The sequence below is a fragment of the Podarcis erhardii genome (assembly GCF_964252035.2).
Source record: "Podarcis erhardii genome assembly, chromosome: 7".
NCBI lineage: Eukaryota > Metazoa > Chordata > Lepidosauria > Squamata > Lacertidae > Podarcis > Podarcis erhardii.
Genome location: NC_138511.1, coordinates 72,516,198 through 72,540,189, shown reverse-complemented (window position 1 = coordinate 72,540,189; position 23,992 = coordinate 72,516,198). Strand labels below are relative to the sequence as shown.

The 23,992-nt window shown below is 43.6% G+C and overlaps 1 protein-coding gene across 5 annotated transcripts in view; it reads right to left on the bottom strand.

Annotated features, from left to right (window-relative positions):
* Positions 1–10,868, bottom strand: part of SCMH1 (Scm polycomb group protein homolog 1) — a 44,328-nt gene extending 33,460 nt beyond the window's left edge. For 3 of the 5 annotated variants that reach the window (XM_081868969.1, XM_081868973.1, XM_081868971.1), the window contains exons 1-3: positions 10,464–10,868; positions 5,711–5,775; positions 2,473–2,558 (exon numbers count right to left, since the gene is read on the bottom strand). In XM_081868969.1, coding sequence (XP_081725095.1) covers positions 2,473–2,497 — 25 coding nt within the window. In that variant the 5' untranslated portion in view covers positions 2,498–2,558; positions 5,711–5,775; positions 10,464–10,868. The remainder of the gene's footprint in view (positions 1–2,472; positions 2,559–5,710; positions 5,776–10,463) is intronic. The other 2 variants (XM_081868970.1, XM_081868972.1) reach the window with 1 other exon arrangement.
* Between the last annotated feature and the right edge of the window lie 13,124 nt (positions 10,869–23,992).

The window sequence follows — 23,992 nt, the reverse complement described above, 5'->3', positions numbered from 1 at the left end:
AGAAAAAGGCTAATTCAGCTGCAAAGAAAAATCTGCCTTAAATGCATATGCCACAGACACAATCACAATTTGCCTTGCAGTTGGAGAAAATATTATAGTCACTAGAGAAAAGTGCCATGAGGTAGGCTGGTTGTTGGTTTCATGCCTCATTAAAGGGAAGGATGCATCTGCCAACACAGCACCGGCTTGCACCATGCTGGGAGTATAAGCAGATGGTGCCAAAGCAGCAACACAGGCTCAGAAGAGCTTCCTTCAGCTGGCCTAGCTGTAAACAGAATGGCAAGCTAGGCTCCCTTAAAAAGTAATTATGGGCAGAAAGTTCATCTGTGTGTGTGCAGAAAAGTGGAGTCTATGCTGATGGAAGCCAAAACACTTCCTACCACGAAGCAACATAGTCAAACTAAGTGCAGTATCAGCTACAACTACGTTGCAATGTCAGTGGCCAAGGCAACATACAAAATAATCTTACCGCTGTCCAACTTAAGCTTGACCAAGCCATTACTTCCTTAGATATATACCAGTGAGCAGTGCAATCCAAACCCTCCTGATGTTGAATGGGGTGGATGAGGATACTGCATAGTCTCTCCTCTGTTAAGTCTCCACTGGAGAGGAGGAGTGACACTGGGGTTTGCTGGGGGTGGTGGTGCTGAAGAGGGAGCTCAGCCACAGTGCAGACCCAACTTGCCCACTCAGATGGCAAGCTACTGCCAGGTATTCTCCTGCAAGAGGCAGCCAGCAGAAAGGGAGTATTGAAAGGTGGGGTGCCAACAGCTGTGGATCAGAAAATCAGAAGGTAGTGCCTCCACCTTCCACCCATGCCAAGGATGTGCTAGTTAATCCCCTGCTCTGTCCCACAATCAGGATTAAAATTGTTCATTAAGTGCTTCTGAGGTCTATGGGAGTATGTTTACAAAAGACTGAGTCCTCTCCAGGGAGTACAAGTTGGCCCGAAACGCTTTTTTACTCAAATCACACTCACCCACCACTGCCATCACTAATGTGGTCACCTGATAGGCACCAGGGTGGGGTTAAATCCTGTGCTAGCAGGGTGTCCCTGTTCCCAGCACTGTGTATCCAATCTGAGCAGATTTTAAGCCTGCTCATTAGTTGATGAGGTTAAATCCTGTTCACTTTTGCAGGATTCCATGCAAATCCTACCTGATTCAGGAAGGGGTTGGCATTGCAATCCCCTGCTAAGAGTTTCTCCTCATTATTTTCGCAAAGGTTTCCATGAAAACTTGCATGGGATCCCATGCTAAAATGATGGGAACACTCACCCTTTAATGGGAGATTCTGAGGCTGCCCCCCTTATTTGATTCAGCAACTGGTGTGCATCAGGATCCCATGCTGAAATTGAGACTTTTTCTATCATTGTTTTAGCAGGGGATTCCATTCAACCCCTGGCTAAGATGAAGAAAGAAACCCTCCCCTTTTAGCAGCACTTTGCGAGGCTCTTTGAGGTCCCAGCTTCAAGTACCTTACACATGATTTCAGGTGGCTGACAAGTGGGAGGCCCTACCCACTTGCCAAATTTGGTCCACCAGGGTGATCCTGGTAAGGATTTGGCCCATGCAGCTCAAAAGGTTCCCCACTCATGCTATACACACCTCAATCTTGGAAGGGGCTATATGCTGTGTACTTGCTCACTGAGAACTGCTCTATTTGCATCTCAAAAAAACTATTCAGATAATGAAAATGAAAAGTGCAAAAAGTTTGGTAAGAATTCAAGGTAACATTCCTCCTTCACCTGTGTATTACTCAAGTCTCAGTGTAATGATAATTCATTGTGCATGCATCCCCAGCTCCTAATGTCAGGTTACCAAACTACGTTGTACTTGTTTATCATCATGTACAAAAGTTTGGTTTTGAGGATATATGTACGCATCTGAAGAAAAACAACTCATCACACTGTATGGCTGAGAGGTTGTGCTAACATCTGAATGAAATGCTCCATTATAAATGTAGAAATAAGGCTTTTGGTAATGAGATCTGCCCAGCCTATGCAGTGAATATTCTTTGGGTAGATAGACATTTGTTACATATCCCATGTTTGAAGGGTCTTTCACAATAAAGTTGAAAATCCCATGGAGATTTACTTCAGAGTGGGCCCCACTGCACTGAGACACATGCATGCATTCATCATGCATAATGAATCATGGTGTAATTAGTTCTGTCTGGTCTGAAGCAGCCCTGAACACACTCACAAAAGAAAGAAAAAGGATGAATTTATGTACAGATCTGTTGGTGTGAAAGAAGAAAACAAAATGGGATATGCATGTCTTTTAATTTCATCTCTCCACAGAAATCTGAGGTAGTTTTATGGACCCGGTTTCCAAATGTTGTCCATAATTTTGCTTGTCCAGATGGTTGAAAAAGCATCTATAGCTTTCATATCTGGCTCCATTAATATATTTAAGGATATATCAATGAACCAGTTACATGGGCTTTCCTTGTTTGAGGATTACTGCTTACCTTTCTGAGGGCTTGGTTTCCGCATTATATTGCCTCTTACAGGTCCTCACCCTGGAACTGGCTCCGCTTTTCTAATCTGAATTTATCTAGGGGGGGAAAGAGATGAAATATTACATCCTCTTAGGAACTTCATGACTTTTTCGCAACCAATATACAGGAAAATAAGTAATCTCAGCTCCATGATTTCCTAAATTAACCTGATTCGGATTCATTATAGTCTGCTTTCGGGCCTGGTTTTGGAACAAAAAGTGCAAAGGTTATCCTAATGAATAATCTGTGCCAAGAGATGGATAGAGAACTGTACTCTACTCTACTTCGAGATCTTTTGATACCATCAGCCATGATACCCTTCTGGGTTTCCTGGCTTTGATGGGAACACGCAATACCACTCTTCATTGGTTCCATTCCTATCTGGACAGATGGATCTAGAAAGTGGAGACTGCAGATAGCTGTTTTAGCCCAGGTCCTTTGGCCTGTGGGAAACCATAAGGCTCCTTTTAGTTAGAAGAGTGGGATGGCATATCAAGAGTGATTATGTTTTCTAACCAACTTATATCTCAAAAATATTGTGGCCAACTTAAAAATAATTTATTCTGTTAAAAATAAATCATTATTGTAATATACTGTAACTCCCTCATTTTCTAAGGGTTGAGTTCATTGCAATAATGCTTTCAAGTTATGAGTGCCAGAAATGCAGCATTGCAACAAAAAGTTGAGATTTGCATGATTTCCAGTGAGACTTCAAGGTGTGTAATAAAAATAAACTGACAACTTTATGAAACAGCCAAGGGACCAACTCACTAATGAAATGCTGACAGTTTACTTCAACAACTGCTTTCACCATAAACATCAAACTTTTAAGTTTACAGGTATAATTGATAACATAATAAATTCAAAAGAACATCCTATGTCTGCTTTTTTTATATTTGATCCCAAGAAAGGTTTTGCTCTTGGAGTTTGTTTAAGAAGCAAACAGACCTGATAGTTACAATAATTAGGAGGGGGGAAAAAATAAAGCTAGCACAATTATAGTCACCAGCCATTTGTGTTTTATTACACAAAATATTTTGTGCCCACTTAGTGGATCTCTGTTAGAGACATTTACAACCTGCTGCAGTGCTAATTTATTTAGAAATAAAAGTCATGCTAAGTCCCAGAGGACTTACTCCCATCCCAGGCAAGTGAACAGAATGCTAACTAATCGTAAAGTTATTTTGTACTAAGTTAAAATTAATTGTGGCAGGAGAACAGTTGTTTCCCCCCAGCAAGAGATGAAAATGATTTGAAAGAGGGCTTGCAACTTAAACATGTGCAATCATTTTACTTTTGTGTTGTTTGAAAAACCTGCTTTGCAAGAAGTAACCATGAGATAACTATAGTGTGGCTATAATATAGAAAGTGTTACCGCTCTCAAAAACTACTCTTGCTTCTAGCCTTTGGCCAAAACACCCCTGCCCCAACTCACCTTCCTCAAGTGTTCTTACAGTTTTTCCAAAAAATAAGCAGAATACATAGAGACAAAGTCCCATAGTAAACACCCCTCTATATTGCAGGCAACCCATCTTTACTGCAGGGAATATTTACCTTCCAGTAAGCTCTTCTGAGCTGAAAAACATCCATGCACATGGAGCCTACTTTCTGGCTACTGGCTTCCTCTTAAAAGAGCAAAACAGCAGGGGACACTGGAAGGGGAGAACAGGGCAAAGACCTTCTGGCAGTCAGCCCAGAAAGGATCTGAGCTAACAGAAATGCCACGAGGCAGTGACCAGGGAGCATAAGTTCCCTGTCTACTGAGAAGTCACCTGGCTGCGCGCTCTTCAAGCTGGAATCAAGCCTGCTAAGCAGGAGATGGTAGGAGATAGGAACAAGCTACTGCAAAGAGGGGAGACATTTCTGAATATACAGGCAAAAGAAGGATCCTAGACCTGTAAGTCAGCTGAAGACGATTACAAGGCATACGAAGGAAGTTATTGGCTTGTCTCTAAAAGTCTTATCTTTAATGTCCCAGAATATACTGTGAGAGACCAAGCATAAATCATAGGACTAAGAAGCTTCTAAGGGAACTGGTTTCCTACACCAGCAATTGGTATGTGTACTCACAGGATCAACTCTTTAACCCCCACCTCCCCAAACATTTATTGACATCCTTCTAAACACTGAAGGCATCATTAACACTCTGGGGAAAATGCTACACTATGCTCTCAGCATGTTCAACAGGAGAGCAGCAAACATTTCCAGCAATTTATAAACTGGAGTAGTTTCTCAGATAGCGTTATCACAAAGGAGAGGGAGTCTCTTGTAGTATCTGGCACAGTGTCAGATGTTCTAACCATAGAACAGACTGTATTTTTGAATGGGAGAAGAGCTAACAGCCACATATACTTGCATGGTTACAGTGACATGCCAGAAAAACCACAGCATGAAAGGATTCTGGACTGCTTTGCTACTGTAGATGCAAGAGCAAACTAGAGCAGGAGCCAACATTTTGGGTGAATGTAGAAGTGCCAACTTTAGCAAAGTAGAGGGAGTAACCTCAGAGAGTTTGTGCGAATTTATAATTCTGATGTCTAACAGGCACCATGATCACTGACCATTTTCAGTAATACTGTAGAAATAATTAAGAGAGTTAAAAGTCACTAAGTTCTAAAGTTGATATACTGCCTCTCCTGCATATACTGTTGCACAGTTATGAATATCCTGTGAGAACAGGTCTTACAACTTTGCCTTGTTCTGAGATGAAGAAAAGTGTTTCCCCATGTTCCCTTATCAAACAAGAACAATAAAATGACAATTGTGGAAATTCTCACTCTGATTATGGAGATCATGGAGCCATTTTTCAACAATTGTTCTCAATGCAGGTTACAAATAAAGAAAAACAAAGAACTATTAAAATTACAGAAATAGTAGTGGGGTATTATAAAAGTTGCAGATGAAAAACAGAGAGGTGATGCTGAAACAATACTGTAGTTATAAAAGGCTTGCCAAAAGAGAAAGATCTTGGCAACTTGTTTTAAAGGGGCCAATCTCCTGAATCTGTTATGCTGAATTTAGCAACTGATTTCATAGTTTGGAGGCCACCAGTGAAAACAATTTTTCAGTGCTGGCCACACTACTAATAGATTATGAGAATGCCAATAGGTTTTCCCTCCTAGAACTCAAAGAGGAGGAACATAAGGAAGAAGGTACTCCCAAAGCACTAAGCACCTCTGCAAAGTCCATCATAAGGATATATACAAACCAGAAAGGTGGCCTTCACCAGCATCTCAAGTGGCTGCTCTTGAAAGAGGAAACCACATCCACTTCCTATGATACAAAAAGACAAAAAACAATTGATGGTCAAATATACCATTACAACAGCCTTGCTTTTAACAAGTCAATCTAATATTTCTTTAAGCTTCCCTTTCTAGGTAAGAGTGGGAAGCTTGCAGGCTGGGTTCCATAAGTGGCATAGGCACTGTAAGTGGCCATGGGATAAAATGTCTCCCTCTCTCACACACCCACTCTCTCTGGTGGTGCTATATTGCTCTAGTCAGCAGATCAAAGGCAAAACTACCCCTAAGGCACAAGTGGCAGCACACTGTAAAGTGATACATTTACATTTTTTGAACTTGGCTTGTGAACTATAGGATACAGGGCCAAAATAGATGCACCATGCAACATTTATTGTTTGCCCTTGTGTGTCCTTTTGCTAGAGGAAACAAGCCAACAGCCAGTTCGGGGAAGCTAAGCTGAATCAGGACTGTGGCAAGAGAAGAGGGGTTTTTTTAGTTTGGTTTTTTTGTGTTTTTTAGAATTGCACCTTCACACCTGCTCTCATTGGTACCAATGTAAGCTTTTCTCCCATTGTGGATAGCAGGCACAGGAGGTGGGTTGGTGGAATTCCAACCAGGATTTCAACTGGGGCCAACCCCCTCCATTGGCCCAACCTGGTTACTACCCACTTGAACCTATTGCCAATCAATTTCACTGGGCGACTGACTACCAATTCTCCTGTTACGAGCAAGGAACAAAAAGTTCTCGCTATGTACTTCTTCCATACCATGTATAATGGTATATTTGCAAGAAAATACCAAGACAAAGTTTCATTTTACAAGAAGCATATTTCAATTGCACTTTCCAACGGAAGCTTCCTTCAAAGAGCTCCTCCATACTTCTGTTTGCCACATCACTTTCCTCTTTTTGCCACTGAGCTGAAACAAAGGGCAAGCTCTTGTGCAGACTCTGGAGGCTCTTGTGAGATCTTGTGGGGCTGTCCTAGATCTTGCAAGCGGTAAGCAAGTTTGTGAATTTTAAAAGCTCTTTAAGTTTTTAAGCTACCCGCCTTGGATGCATTTTCAGCTGGCCAGTTGCCAAGGATATAAAGCTGCAATCGCGCAAGTTAAATGTGTGCAAGATGTGAGTCAACTGTATTTTAAAATCAACACCTCTAGGCATAAATAAACTTTCTTGCCATAAGGAAACTTGGTCAGTTTCCAAGTATCGCGGATAGAGGGGTAACATTTCCATATTCTAGAAAAGCTTAAGCCCAAACACTTTTCTTCAGAAAAATTACCCACAGGTAAAACCACAGCTTTTCTTTGAAACCTCCAAAGGATGACAATTTCACAATTATTCTAGAGTTGATAGACCTTTAAATAGCTTTTGCTAATGCTTATCTTAAACTGGTCTTTATTTAAAACTATTTCTTATAGTACTGTATCTGGTAAACTAGAAGAACAATTTTCCTTCCTCTTTCTTAATGGACGGTTGCACATTTTTATTTATTTATTACCCCATCTTTCTTCCACATATAACACAATGCAGCATATATAAGGTTCCCAGGCAGTCTCCCTTCCAGACACTGCCTAGACCCAGGCCTGCATAGCTTCACAAGGCAGCTGCATCACATGCCTTCAGGCCAAGTATACATTTATTCTTATAAAAAGGCATCTAGAATTTGGAAGGGGGAAGCAGTGGAGGGGGCCAGTTTTAAGTGGCAAAATTACCAGCAGGGAAAGGGTGATTATTCTCCAGACAAGACTGCAGACTTTTGAGGATGCTTTTTAGTTAGTTTAATTTAAAAAAAATAAATAAAAATGGGGCGTTGGTACATACATATGTTACATTTCTACTCTGTGCCAAATGTTTCCCAAAACACAATCTTTACTATGTCACATATTGGCTACTGTGCATCTGTACATCAAAAGATGATTCAGTAGTATGTTGCATATCCTAGCATTTCAGTTATAATCTACTGAACAACACAATATATTTGCCTTGTTTGCAGGTAATGCTGAGCCAAACAAACAATGAGTGATAAACCAATATCAAACCTTGGTTACAGCCAGTGTTTGAAACTCCCATTGTTCTAGGCGCATTTTGCGACAGGGAATTTCATCAGCACGAACAGTTTCTGAGCTCTGGGCACAGTACTGCGCCTAAGATTTCAGATTAAAACTGCAGTGTGGAAGGAAAGGAGGACCTTTTTCTGCCTCCCCACCTTCAGCTAATCTCTGAAGACTGGAGAAGAGACCCTCTTAAGAATATTAGGGGGGGGGTGCAGAGGAAGAACTAGACCATGTGAAAAATGAACACAATATTTTAGCTACAGTTCATTCATTTTCAGCTTTGTATTCTTGTTATAAAAAGAGCACACCTAGACATTCTGTTGTTGCGCCCTCAACCTAGGTTTAGGTGCCATTCAGCTCCTAGCTTTCACATCTCAATTTCTAACACTGGTTACAGCACATGGTTTGTTTGGAGTGAGACAAACCTAGGTTCACACACAATGCTAAGTCAGGCCTTAGCTTAGCTGTGGGTAGCACAGCACCAGCAGGACCTAGGGAGGATAGAAGTAGATGAGATTTTTGTTCTGGGTACCCACAAGCTTGCTTGCATTTGCTAAGCCATAGTTAGGCTTAGAGTTAATATGCAAACTGGGCCACTATCATCTGTATGGCCTCCATTTCAGCAACATGAAATTGCCTCATTTAGATGGCTAGGTCCCTCCTTGTTTTCCCGAATACATGTGTTTAGCCCAGATTTTAATCCTTTAGAGGAGAGACTATATGCATCCTTTTCTGACAGGCTAGACAAAATTCTAGAGTTTACTGATGAGTGAACAATCACCATGACAGACCAAGCATCAATAATCAAAGCAACAGCTACAGCAAGCCTATCAACTGACTGCAGTATGCAGACAAGTATAGTACAGGACTTTCTGCAGGTAGCATTTAATATAATTCATCCTCACTCCTAAAATGATTGCGGAAAGCAAGTCTCATTTACTTCAGAGATTTAACTAGTAATGTGCTTAGAAAGTTCACTTTGAACTTGAACCCGTTCCCCAGAAGGGAATACGGCAGTTTATCAAAATGTCTGTCATGTTTTTTTGTTTTTTAAGTTGTAACTTGTAACATAGAACTACACTCAAAGTAGAAAGATGAAACCCCTTAAGTTTATTTGTGCATTCAGTTTTCAAAACTGCAAGAATGACAGATATATACCAACAACCAAAGCAATATATACACACATTAGAGACCAAATGATATATATTTATATTCAACATTTGTTCATAACACAATACACTATGCTATTTTATGCTATTTCCTAATTTCTATAAACTATCCTGATGCCATATACTTTATATAGAAACTTTTTATATATTAAACTTATTTCATTCCAACAGAACATACATCCCCACCTGACATTATGTTTAGGATCTGAATGTGAGACATTGCTAAGAGAGGACATCTGGATAATAGTGGAGGATGGAAAAAGTTCAGACTAAGTTCGTCTATCAATAATTCAACACATTTCAAAACAACAATAATTAAAACCAATCTGGTAATAAAATCCACAAATGACCTCATGTGACAACCTCAGTCACTTTTACAGATTCAAAGCAATCAAGGGGAAACAGTGAAGCAAATGAAAAAGTGCAGGTAACACCCAAGTCCCAACTCAATATAGAGTTATTCTGGATTAAAGTAGAAGAGAAGTAGGGGGGGGGGGGTTAGTCCAAAGTGTGTGTTTAACAGCCTCCTGTAAACTTTTATTTTGGAAGAGCCAAAAGACTGATAAGGGAGGATTCCCAGGTAAAGGAGATAAAGAAGGGAAGGAAAGGGCAGGGGTGAAAGATATCAAAACATTGGATCAGAACTTAAGAAGCAAGGCAGGCATCTTAAATATGGAAAAGTAGTCGGCATGCCTGCTGTTTCCAACAACTATCCTGCCAGATGCCTCCAGGAAGCCTTCAGCAGGTCAGGAAGGCAGCTATCCTGCCCGCTGATATGCTCTCCCCCCTCCTCCCCCAGCACGTGTTATTTCAAAGGTATACTGCCTCTAAACACAGAGGCTCCGTTTTACCATGACTAACAGCCCTCGATAAATCGACCGGATCTATCTTCCTCCATAGATTTGGCCACACACACAAAGTGCCACATCATATGGCAGCCAATTCCATATGAATTAATTAGACTCGTGTGCCAGAGGATGCTCCAGAGATGGCGGGGGGGGGGGGGGTTGGAGAAGAGAGAGGAAGGCGAAGGAATAGAGGAGCAGGCTTCGTATAACGGGGGGGGGAGGGGATTTTGGAATAATAATTCTAACAATGAGCGGCCACAACAACAACCACAACAACAACACCACCCTGTTAAAGCGAGCGAGCAGCACCCACCAGACAAGGAGGCGCTGCACCCCACCCAGCAGGCCCGCGGGGTCAGGAGGCATCACCCCAAGGAAGGGGAAAAATCAGGGCCCACGATGCGTGCGGCAGGCAGCGCTATGGGCCGCTCGCTGTCACTCCGCCAGGATGGGCTCGGCTGCCCCTGGAGGGCCCGGGCCTTTGCTGGGCTGCGGGGAGCACAGCGCCCCTCTCCCCAACCCCTCGCGGGGCAGCCAGGCCGTGCCCGGCTCCGAAGCCCCGCTGCTGGCAGGTTCCAGGCCGAGGCGGCCTCCCCGCTTGGAAGCGTCGCCGCCGCCGCCGCCGCGGCCTCTTCGCTGCTGCTCACCTGCGGCCGCCGGGGCTCCCTCCTCTCACTCCCTCGCCACCGTTATCGCCGCCGCCATGTTCCGAAGCGCAGGGAGGTGGTGATGGTGGGGAAGGGGGTGGGGGGGATGAGGGAGGGAAGGAAGGAGCCCGCCCGGCCCAGCCTCGCTCGGCCCAGCAGCGCCGCCCCCTGCCGCCTCAGGACGAGCCGGGGAGCCCCGGCCTGTCAGGGGAAGCGGGAAAGAGCCCAGACATCCTCCGCCTCCGCCTCGCGCCGGGTGGCGGGAGCAGCGCCGCTGCTTCACAGCGCTGAGACGACGACAGCCGAGATGAGAAGGAGCCTCGCCTGCAACCCCGGCGGCGGCACCATCAGTCCGCGGCCTCTCCGCGCCGTTTCCCTCCTCAAAAGGCCGCCGCCGCCGCCGCCGCGACAGCCTCTCCGCCGCCGCGTCTCCGCCTCACACAAAACAAGAGGCAGTTAAATAGGCCCAACACAAACACACACAATTCCAACCCTCCCATCGCGCCGCACAGATAATTCTGCTTTCCCGGCTGCATTCGCTTTTTAACGTAGCGTTGTTGTTTGAATTTATATACCGCCCTATACCCGGAGGTCTCAGGGCGGGTCACATAAAAAGATCACAGTATATAAAATAAAAAATAAAAGCAATAACCCACTCAGTGCTTGGTAGTGGCGCCCTCCCTGTGGAACGCCCTCCCATCAGATGTCAAAGAGAACAACAACTACCAGACTTTTATAAATAATAAACTATTATTATTATTATTATTATTATTATTATTATTATTATTATTTACGTATAAGCTAAACAAGTTATAGCTTAGGGCCCCTCTTGGGGGCCCCCGAAAAAAAATAAAGGAAAAAAAAAACCCTACATACAGCAAGTGTGTTTTCTGTTGTTTAGGCTCCTATGATGTAAATATTTTGTTATGTGCAAATGGCTTTAGATACCTATTGGGTCCATAAGTTACCATATAGCATATATTCAGCACAAAAAACAGTGACCATATGTTGTTGACAAAGGAAGCTGGACAGATAAAGGGCCCCATTACCTTCAGTAGCTTAGGGTCTCATCAAACCTAAATCTGACCCTGCCCCGGGGGTCTCAGGGCGGTTCACATAAAAAGACCAACAGTATATAAAATAAAAATAAAAGCAATAACCCAATAATACCCTGCCCTCCTGTATTGTTGTGCTGGGAACTTAGGATAGTTCTGCCCTGGGAATTTAGGATGAATAATAACAATAGTAACAGTAATAGTAATTTTCTGGTTCCTCATTCCTGGGAAATTAGATGTTCTAATTCATACACGTTTTGGGACGTGGGTGAGAGGGAGAAATGGGCTTATCCTGAGTCGCAGATGGGGAAAGGAGATGGTAAAACGGTGAGGACCAGAAGGAAAGGAAATGCAGGAAAGTTGTTAATTAAAGAAGAAGGAAAAATAGCTGTTGATAGCACAGACTTTCTAGCAGTGGAGAACCAACACTATAGTGTTAGGAAATTTATCCTCTTAATTCAGTTCACTGGATGTCTTGATGAATTGCAATTTGGCGGTTTCACTTTGTCTCCTTTTGAAGTTCCCTTTGTTCCAGAATAGGCAGCTTAAGGTCAGTTACAGTGTCCAGGAGGTTAAAATGTCCCCCACTGGTTTTGGAATATTGCTATTTCAGATTTCTGTCCATTTATTCTCTTCTATTGCTTTCCTTTCCTTAGGATCATATCAGCAAGGCTGATTCAGTACTAATTTGGAAACATACCTTATCAGAAATGTTTGCCTCTGTTAATAATAATAGTACAGTGGTACCTCGGGTTACAGCCACTTCAGGTTACAGACGCTTCAGGTTACAGACTCTGCTAACCTGGAAGTAGTATCATGGGTTAAGAGCTTTGCTTCAGGATGACAACAGAAATTGCACGGTAGCAGTGCAGCGGGAGGCCCTATTAGCTAAAGTACCTCAGGTTAAGAACACAGTTTCAGGTTAAGAACGGACCTTCAGAAATAATTAAGTTCTTAACCCGAGGTACCACTGTAATAGTAGTAGCAACAACAATAACAACTCATCTTCATCAACAACAACAGCTTTCTGCATTTCCCCAGAATATAGAAAGAATTAACTGGGACCTTAATGTGTTTTGGTGGCGGTGGTGGGGGGAGCAGATAGATCACATTGGTTCTTGGTGCACCATGGAATAAGATTAATAAGAATGACATTGGGGAGCTTATAAACTGATATACTCCACAGCATATAACTTTCATTGTCTGCTACTTATCCTCCATATAAACTCCCCACCACATCCTTCCTGTCCTTAAAACATTGTGTCCCTATATACCGGTAAAAGCTACATGGGTCTCTTGACAGGTGAGGCAATATGCCATCACTTCAACCACCCTCCCTACAATAACGATAACTGTTTTATTCATAATACAGAGAGTTTCTAACAATATTTCTACCCATTAGACACCCTGGTTATTCTTTCTGCAAGTTATCACCTATATATAGGAAGCATGCATGCATGTGAAGAGTTCGGACTGTTTGGTCACCTATTGTTTTCCCTGTCCCCTGCTTCCAAAAGAAGTACTGTATTCATAACGACACATTCAGCCAAGGAAGAGAACTGTGCCTGGTGTGTGACATGCAATGAGCATGAAACGGATTAGGTGCATTGCCCAACAAGGATTCAGCTGAGGTTATTATGTTCCTGGCTAGGAACATCCTACAATGTTCCCTTGTCTTCCCACCCTTTCCAATATCAGTAGATTAGTACAGTATATGCAACATGTCAAAACAAAATGCTCATGCCACAGATACAGATTAGTTGCAATGAGCAGGCAATATTTTATAAATCTTTTCAATATTAGAAGAAATGTTTTAATATTAGAAGCAACAGAAAGACAAAGATATGCAAGGACCATACTTCTACTTGGAAGACTGATCTCTAAAGAGAAGGCAAAAATAACAAATCTTTGTAAAGTAAGAAAGCTGTGAAGAGACATTTACAGTATTCTCCTATGCATGTTTACGCTATGTCCCATTGAGTTCAATTAGACTTGCTTCCAGGTACATGTGCATGGATTGTAGCTTGAAAGGGGATGAAGAATGGGAAAGGTCAATAAGGAAGGGGGGGGGGAGGAAGAGACCGCTGAGGAATATTTGGTTATTAAATGAATTCTAGTCAGTATGGCCTAATAATGCTATTCAGTCAAGAATTCTGAAGGAGTGAGCTGGCCAGATCTCAGAAGCACTAGGTAGCACTATAACATAAAACAATACAGTGGTACTTAGAGTTACAGGCGCTTCAGGTTACAGACGCTGCAGCAGGAGGCCCCATTAGCTAAAGTGGTACCTCGGGTTAAGAACAGTTTCAGGTTAAGAACGGATCTCCAGAACACATTAAGTTCTTAACCCGAAGTACCACTGTATAACTGGACTTCAGCAAAATCTGTGAACTAGGTGCCCATGCTGTGGTGGGAAATACGCAAAGAAAGGAAAGCTGGAGAAATTAAAACCATCTGTGGTCCTGAGCAGACCGCAGAGAACTTCAACATAGATTTTGGTGGGAAGACAAATCGCAGCTGAATGGAAACGACGCTGCATGTGATGAATACAGGACACAGTGGCGTAGCGTGGGTTGTCAGCACCCGGGGCAAGGCAAGTAATTTGCGCCCCCTAACCCGTGGATTTGCGCCCCCTAACCCGTGGATTTGCCCTAACCCCAGATGTTGCGCCCGGTGCGGCCGGCCCCCCCTGCACCCCCCACGCTACGCCACTGACAGGACAGAATGGGAAACGGTGCCTTTTCACATCCGTACCTGGAGAGGCCCACAGGAAAAAGGTTTCATGTGCCAGTCATAGCTCTCAGTGCTGTTTGGGCTGACGCTTGTGAGGGAAAAGAGCATTGAGCAACTGTTGGGATGTCTGCTATGAGTCCTTTGCTGCGGTTCCTCCATCTGTGCCTGTGATTGTGATTGTAAAGGGTCTGTAAATACCCAGGAGTGTGTGTGTGTGTGAGAGAGAGAGAGAGAGAGAGAGAGAGAGAGAGAGGAGGGGAAGGATGTATCCTGTTTCACCCAAATGTGAGGGAGCGAGGCTGGGTGTGACTATCCGTTTCCAGTGCTATCTCCAGTTAGTTACACTTCTCTAGACCCATGAGACTGGCTTTGGTGCTAATTTGCCATAATTTTCAGAAAGGTGTGTGAGAGTTTTGTATTATGTCTAGAGTTCCCAAGAATCTCTCTGCAGCAGGGAACAAATTATTTTGTTTATATATCTTGAATCCTAAGTGCTCCATGTGGGAATATTTAGTCATTGAGATTTGCAGCCTGCCTGTCTCAGGGGCTTGTGGCAGGCAATAGTGTTGTATAAATATTCCTTGTCCAAAGGCTCATGATCTAAAACAGAGAATGGGAATCTGGGTGTGTGTGCAAAAAAGGAGAGGAACAAAATGGAAAGGGACGAAAATAAAGCGGGGATGGCATGCAGAAATTTTACATCTATTCAGTGTTTTTTTCTGTGTGTGTGGGGGGGGGTATGCAGGGGTACATGTACTCCTAAACATTTTGTGAATCTAAGTTTGGCCTCATTGTGGGGCCGTATTTCAATATGAGTAGGAAAACGAGAGTACCCCTAAACATTTTTTTTTAAAGAAAGAAAGCACGGCATCTATTCTTTCTAAGGGAATTTAGACGCCCCCCCTCGTGCAGTCCTAATTCTCTGTGGAAATAATATTTTCTGCTCTCTTACGAACAAGCAAATCTGCATTATAAAAACTCAAAATGACAAGCACAGATGTCCCTCGTGCAGCAATTTTCTCTCACTCTCAAAACATGTTAATTTCTACATTCATGCCCATGTTGTTAAATTATCATAGTATTTTCTTTTTTAAAGAATCAACATTAAAAAAAACCAACTTGTGAAGTCTAGATTATATGTGGAGAAGGTGCCTAAGGGAACTCAGTCGGGTGTTTTTTAGGGTTTCAGTCTTAATTTGAGCCTTTGTGCAGTACGATATGTGGTAAATACCAAGTTTTGTCCCTATTTATTTATTTAGATTTATTTCTAACAGTATATCTAGACTGCCATATCAATTGAAACAGCTGCAAAGGCCTGTCAGCATAAAAGGGTATTTGAGAGATGTCTGAAAGTTATAAATGAGGGTTATTGAATCTCTGCTGGAAGAATGTTCTACGGTATGAGACCAGCAACACCAATACCACCTTTCAGGGTCAAGGGTTCTCCCAGGATGGTTCACAATTAAAAGCATGAAATGAATTTAAAATATAAAGCAATGGAAAGCATAAAACAATAGCCATTGAACAATACCAGCCGTTATGATTATCTCAATAACATTATTCAGTTAAAAGGGCTGGAATAGCCAAGACTTAAAAACCCATTTTAAAACCACTAGGAAGGGAGCAAAATGCACACCCTGCACATGTCATGGGACTACTGCAGGGACAGGGCCAACACTGAAAAGGCCCTGTTTCTTGGGCTGCCAACCGGATAGATAGATAGATGATAGATAGATAGATAGATAGATAGATAGATAGATAGATAGATATTGGGGTTGTGATGATTAGTTCAATGAAAATGTCAGCCCCAGAGTGCAGCAGCTGTGACAAAAGTGGATTCCATTCCAGGGATTATTAGAAAAGGGATCACAAACAAGGCTGGATTTAGGTTTGATGAGGCCCTAAACTACTGAAGGTAATGGGGCCCTTTATATGTCCAGCTGTCCTTTGTCAACACAAATGGTTGCTGTTTTTTGTGTTGAATATATGCTATATGGTAATTTATGGACCTAATAGGTATCTAAACATATTTGCACATGTTGCCATACAACCAGTCCATGCAGAATGTAGGCACCCTCTATATAGAAAGAAGCAAACCAGTGATATTTTAGGGAGCAGGCTAGCAGGCAGGGCCCATTACTTACATCATAGGAGCCTACACAACACAACACACTGTTGCTGTATGTAGGTTTTATTTTATTTGTTTTTTATCTTATATTTTGGAAATGTACATCCAGTTTTTATCTTTTATTTTTTTGGGGGGGTTCCTAAGAGAGTGGGAGGGATGCGGGTGGCGCTGTGGGTTAAACCACAGAGCCTAGGACTTGCTGATCAGAAGGTCGGTGGTTCGAATCCCTGCGACGGGGTGAGCTCCCATTGCTCGGTCCCTGCTCCTGCCAACCTAGCAGTTCGAAAGCACGTCAAAGTGCAAGTAGATAAATAGGTACCACTCTGGCGGGAAGGTAAACAGTGTTTCTGTGCACTGCTCTGGTTTACCAGAAGCAGCTTAGTCATGCTGGCCACATGACCAGGAAGCTGTGCTCCGGCTCCCTCGGCCAATAAAGTGAGATGAGCGTCGCAACCCCACGACTGGACCTAATGGTCAGGGGTCCCTTTACCTTTAAGTTAGTGTGGCCCTGAGCTATAGCTTGTTTAGCTTATACGTAAATCTGGCACTTATCACAAATAAACTTGACCATATCATCATGCCCTTGTACAGATCCACAATATGGCCACACTTTGAGTACTGCCAAAGCCCAGCTCCACATTTTGTTCAGAGAAAGGTATTCAAAGTGGCCAAGACAGTGAAGCACTTCTAGCCATGGAGGCAAGGTAGCATCTCAGGCAGTTTCCTGGTTAACTCACCCAGAATGCTTCACTCTGAGAAGGACCCCCCCCACCTGCTTGGTACCCCTTCCGAGTGTGACAGGTACATACGTTGCTACCCTCCCTTACTTCTCTTCATGAAACATGGGAGCTAGAGGTACCACACGCTAATTTGGGACCCTGTATTCCCTTGCTCCTCCTGCCAACTTAGCAGTACGAAAGCATGTCAAAGTGCAAGTAGATAAATAGGTACCGCTCCGGCGGGAAGGTAAACGGCGTTTCCGTGCGCTGCTCTGGTTCACCAGAAGTGGCTTAGTCATGCTGGCCATATGACCCAGAAGCTGTCTGCGGACAAACGCCGGCTCCCTCGGCCTATAGAGCGAGATGAGCACGCAACCCCAGAGTCGGTCACGACTGGACCTAGTGGTCAGGGGTCCCTTTACCTTTTATTCCCTTGCTCACCTATTCTGCAACAATTTGGATCCCAGTTCCATAGTTCCCTCTGCTTCCTATATCTGCCTCGGAGGCAGAGGCAGTGGGGCACTGGCGACATGTTCCAAAATAGTCACCACATGGTGGAGGAATGGAAGAAGTTCTTCTACAATGAGCTGAGGCAAGAAATATGAGTTGGAGACAGCTTGGGTCCCTCCTCGTTTGTGACAGGGTCTTTGCTTCTGGACCTCTTGCAGGATAACACAGCGAGGGAAGCTTTTTTCACCGGATTGGATCTAGGCTTCGTTTTGTTTAGAGCACACTCATTGAAATCAGCATGACTTATGCAGACTCTCAATTTCAACAAGTATCTAAATTCTAAGTAGGGATGGATCTGTCAGTTTGGGGTAGTTTCAGTTTCTCATTTTTCCAGTCTTAAATTCAGGTCTCTGTGTTTCTGCAGCAATCTGTGTGTGTGTGTGTGTGTTTTTTTTTAAAAAAAATCCTTATGCAAATTTGTTGGTATTTTAGTACAAATTGCTCCCAATAAACACATTTTTCTATGCAATTTTGCCTAAGACACACATTTTTTTTTTGCAAAGTAATATCCCCGTATATCATGTGTTTTTGTATGTTACCATGCATTCATATGCACACTTTACCCATATGAATGCATTTTTGTACACATCACTTGTATGAAGTGCACATTTTGAAAGATGGTTTTGTTTCAGTGCATGCGTTGTTTCAGAAAGTGTGGATTCTGTAGGTTTGCCTTTAAAAGTAAACTTAATCAAATTTCACCCCCCACCTCTAGTTCTAAGTATGCCTCAGAGTGGATCCAACCCGTTGTTTTTTACTCCTCTCTATGTCTTGTTCACTAGCTGAAATTTAAACTAGAAATTTGGTTAAGGACATAGAAAGAGTCCTGCTGGGTCAACCAGATGCTGGTGGAAAATTCAGAAGCTGCACATGATCACAATAGCACTTTCCCGTTCATGATGCTCAGCGACTGGTATTCAGAAGTGTATTGCCTCTGATACTGGAAGTAACCAGTACAGTGGTGCCTCAGGTTAAGTACTTAATTCGTTCCAGAGGTCTGTACTTAACCTGAAACTGTTCTTAACCTGAAGCACCACTTTAGCTAATGGGGCCTCCTGCTGCCGCCGTGCCGCCAGAGCACGATTTCTTTTCTCATCCTGAAGCAAAGTTCTTAACCTGAAGCACTATTTCTGGGTTAGCGGAGTCTGTAACCTGAAGCGTATGTAACCCGAGGTACCACTGTAGCCGTTGATAGCCTCAACCATGAAATGGTCTAATCCTCTTTTCACCCATCCATGAATGGCCATCACTACATCTCTTGTGATTAAATTCCATAGTTTAACTTTGCGCTGTGTAAGGACGTACCTCCTTTCATCTGTTCCGAATCTCCAACCCTTCAGCTTCATTGGATGACCCTGGGCTCTAGCATTAGGAGAGAGGGAGAAAAGCACCTCCCTATCCACTTTCACTGTGTCATGCACAATTTTATGCACATCCATCACTGTCTAAGTTAGGCGAGTCTGTCCATTTTGTTTTCTCTCTATTTCTCATTTCTTCACTTTTAAGTTCATTCCCCCACATTTCCACATTGGTTTGCAATTTAAGTCCTCATGACCAGCTAATTTTTCTGATAATTTCCTGAATGTATTCCATTTCTGGATGCAACTTTCATGAATATATAAACTTTTATGCACAATTTACCCTAGTATGTGCATTTTTGTCCACGTTACTTGACAGGAAAACTGCTTTGCCAAATTTCAAGTGTGAATTTCAAAGCGCAGCTGTGTTTCGGTTCACGTACGCCAGGGTTTCCCAAACTTGGGTCTCCAGCTGTTTTTGGACTACGGTTCCGACCATTCTCAGTTGACAGGACCAGTAGTCAGGGATGATGGGAACTGCAGTCCAAAAACAGCTAGAGATCAAAGTTTGGGAAACCCTGGCATATGGTTTTGGAAAGTGATATTAAGTAGTTTTGCTCTTGAATGCAAACTGAATCAAATTTCTCCCCCTTCTCTAGTTGTGCCTTCCTTGACTCGCTCCCCCCCCCAACCAAAATAGCCCCAAAGATTGTAACTTTTCCTGATAGGGTAGTTGCTCCAGTCCCTTGATAATTTTGGTTGCCCCTTTAGCATCAGAAACAACGATTTAAGACCAAAGGATAGAGTTCTACTTCCATCTGTTCCTGCATTGGGCACAGGAGCTTGGTACTCAGGATTAGCAGACGAACGGGCGCTTTACATCTTTTCTGAATCATGTTTTGATGTTGTCCTTGCGGTTGCGATTCTTTGTTGCTAATTAAGAGAAACCATGATTTCCTCTGAGACTGTGACAGTAGCAGCATCAGTCTACAATCTGAGTCCCTGTGAAACTCCCTTCAATTGCTTTTATATGGCTAATGGCACTCTGCAGAGACCCCTCGTTATGTCAAACGTGTGGAGTGTTTTGATCAAAGTCCTCCTTTCGCTTAGAGAGAATTTAGGCGTAGCTTACAAGAGCCAGCACAGAGCTCCTGCAATCAGAAGTTACAGATGACTCTTGTCTTGAGTAAGCTCATACATCTCTCATGAGTACATCTCCTCCCTGGCAAAGTTCAGTAGTGATTCATCCGCACATGAATTAGTTTTCCTCGGGGCTGTCCTCGTTTTCTAAAAGAAGTTGATTTCCCTCTACATTTTCTTTGGGTTGCAAGATGCCCCCTTCCAAACTTACTATCCCATTGGCAGAGAACTGGAGGAAGGCATTTCACCATTTTTCAGTGCGGAGGGCAAGAATATACATTGTGATCCTGAGGCGGGAGGGAAGTCCGCATGTTTATCTTAGGTAAAGGTAAAGGACCCCTGGACGGTTAATTCCAGTCAAAGGCGATTATGGGGTTGCGGCACTCATCTCGCTTTCAGGCCAAGGGAGCCGGCGTCTGTCCACAGACAGCTTTCCAGGTCATGTGGCCAGCATGACTAAACCGCTTCTGGTGCAACGGGACACCATGACAGAAACCAGAGCACACAGAAACGCCGTTTAACTTCCCGCCATAGCGGTATCTATTAATCTACTTGCACTGGCGTGCTTTCTGCTAGGTTGGCAGGAAATAGGACAGAGCAACAGGAGCTCACTCCCCAGATGGACGGGGTATAAATCATAAATTATAGGTCAGGACATTAATAGGCAAGATGTTAAATTGTTTTTATATGCAACAACTGCAGCAAGAGTATTATTAGGCCAGAAATGGAAACAAGAAGAAATTCCGACGAAAGAAGAATGGCAGACGAAATTAATGGACCATGCAGAATTGGACAAAATGATAGGAAGGATTCAAAACCTGCGGGACCAGAGATTTACAGAAGATTGGAAGATGTATATGAATTATTTGAAGAGCAACTATAATCAACAAATTACGCTAGTAGGACTACAAGAAGTTTTGTAAGGAGAAATATACGAAGGGTTACTGTAGTGGTTCTGGGGGTTGCTCGTGCGTAAACCGGTGCAACACCTGGCTGGGTTGCCTGAGTGAACCTTTTCTGTCTGGACAGCCACTCACTCGTGGCTGTCTCAATCGCTGGCAGAATCCGTCAGTGGGCGTTTCTTGAATTTCTTCCAGCAAAGAAGCTCTTTGACGCCTAGTCTCCTCCTACTCTCCCTGCGCGGAAGCCTTCTGCGCAAGGAGGGTGTAGGCAGCGGAGGACCCTTACTCTCCCCGCTGGTCCCTGGCAAGGAGTCATGGGACCGCCTCGCCGATTCCCCCATCTGTCCCCCTTCTCCACTGGTGCTACGCTGATTCTCTTCCCCAGAAGATGGGCTGCCTCTCCCCATCCCGGGACGCTCTCTGGGACCCCTCCGGAGCTCGTTGTCTCCCTCCGGCCCTGATGGCAGTTCCCTGACAGTTACAAAGTATAAAAAGATAGAGATATTGGTTATGAGTTTGAAATGTAATAGGGAAGATAAGAAATGCATACTGAGAGATTAGATTGGGAAATTTTCAGACAGGATTGATGGAAGTCAAAAATTTGAATAAGATGTAAAAGTATGTTTAATTACTGTTGAAAATGATATGTTAAAAAAACCACTAATAACAAATTATATTAATAATAATAATAATAATAATAATAATAATAATAATTACTCCATCGTGGGGATTCGAAACACCAACCTTCAGATCGGCAAGCCCAAGAGGCTCAGTGGTTTAGACCACAATGCTACCCGCATCCCATTGTTTACCTTAGATACACATGTAGCCTGGTGAATGGAAGCAGTAGCTTCATATCTCCTCCTTCCTTCCTTGTGGTGGGGTGTGCTATATTGTTCAGTCAGTCACTGGGCTAGTAAGAGCTCTCCCTGCATATACTTGAGTGACAGCTCCAGATACTGAGCTCCGTTTCTCCTTGTTAGCTTGAAATTGCCTCAGAATCACCATCTGACGTTAAATTTCACATTATCCCATGACATAAACCCTTCCGTAAGAGAATGAAGGTCAGCGTGACAGCTGGCTTAAATGAATACCTGCTGGGCAGAAGGACAGAGCAAGCATTTAAGTGCCTGTGCTTATTAGCACGCTTCATGCCTTGGTCGTTTTGATCTTTCCCTCCCAAGCGATAAAGACATCCCATGCGACACAAGGCACTTCTCACATGAAAGAATCGATTTGGGACCGTTGGCTTGGCTGGGCCATTCTGCTAAGTTCTCAAACCCATCCCTCCGCTTATCAGAAAGAGATCCTGCTTGTGAATCTCACACTGTGTGCCTGGCCCTGTTGTAACTCATTAGCTGCCTTTCAGGTAGAAAAAAAAATATCTCTGGTTCAGCAGACTGGTGGGAAGAGCAGTTAAAACAGACTTAGGCCAAAGAATGCTAGAGAGAGGACTGCAGACAGAGGATCCTGGAACTGGCTTGACCATGTGAGAGTCCCTTTATAGCTTGAGGGCCACACTCCCTGGTGAACAATCTTCTAGGGGGCCCACATACCAGTGGTGGATGAGGCCAGAGGCACAAAGTCGGTAGGACAGGGGCTATGACTGCTCTGCACAGTAGGCTACATCTCAGCCATGCAAAGTCAGAGGTTTCTCCACCCACACCTCTGTAGCCTCCATCCATGGATTTTGTTCCCCTTAACAAGAGCCATTATTATATCCTGGCCAGGCAAAGGCATTCAAGAAGGCCACAGAGCAAGGCCAGTAAGGGAATGTGGCCTGGGGAGGAAGAGCAGCCAAATTCCTGAGAGTCACATAGAGACATACAGTGGAACCTCAGTTCTCAAACGCCTTGGTACTCAGACAACTTGGAACCCAAACACTGCAAACCCAGAAGTGTTCTGGTTTGCGAACCTTTTTCGGAAGCTGAACGTGCTCTGTTTTGAGTGCCACCCTTCAGTTTTGAGTGCCACACTTCCGTTTTGAGTGTTACCCTGAGGTTTTGGCTATTTATTTTGCCGGGGGTTTTTTTGCGGCTTTTTTGTTTTGTTTTTGTGACTGTGTGGAACCCAGTTCAGCTACTGATTGATTGACTGTGTGACTGCAGTACATTGTTTATTGCTTTCATTTTATGGATCAGTGGTCTCGTTAGATAGTAAAATTCATGTTAAATTGCTGTTTTAGGGGTTGTTTTTAAAAGTCTGCAACGGATTAATCCATTTTGCATTACTTTCCATGGGAAAGCGCGCCTTGGTTTGGGAACGCTTTGGTTTTGGAATGGACTTCTGGAACGGATTAACTTTGAGAACCAAGGTACCACTGTACCAATATTTTATCTATTCCAGGCACCTCTCCAGGAGAGAGGGCTCTTAGCTGATAGGAGGCATTCACGTCAGTCTGCTGTGACATAACACTCCGGGTGTCCAAGGTGGGCTTCTCTCCTGATAAGTCTGCTCAGCCCTTCAATCTGGATCCGGATCAGAATCTTCCAACCTTCCAGGCCCCTCCTCAAGGATCCAATTCCACATTCTCATCCCAGTCCTCCTCCCGCTCTGACAAATCCTGCCAAGATGTCTCCATGGGACCCATGACGCATGTGGTCCAGTGTGTTGTTCTCACAGTGGCCATCCAAATGCCTGTGGGAAGCCTACAAACAGGGCTGGAATGCAAAAAGTACTTTCCCCACCTGTGGTTTCCAGCGATTAGTATTTCGAAGCATACAGCCTCTGGCAGTGGAGGCAGACCATAGCCATCGGCGGTTAGTTGTTATGGGGGGCAGGGGAATTGCTGCACAATCCGGCCATTCCAGGATTTAGCTATATATAATGTTCACATATTAATTCAAATTGCGACCAATCCCTCTAAGGGCAGATCCACACCATATACCGTATTTTTCGCTCTATAAGATGCACCGTACCACAAGACACACCTAGTTTTTGGAGGAGGAAAACAAGAAAAAAAATATTCTGAATCTCAGAAGCCAGAACAGCAAGAGGGATCGCTGCACAGTGAAAGCAGCAATCCCTCTTGCTGTTCTGGCTTC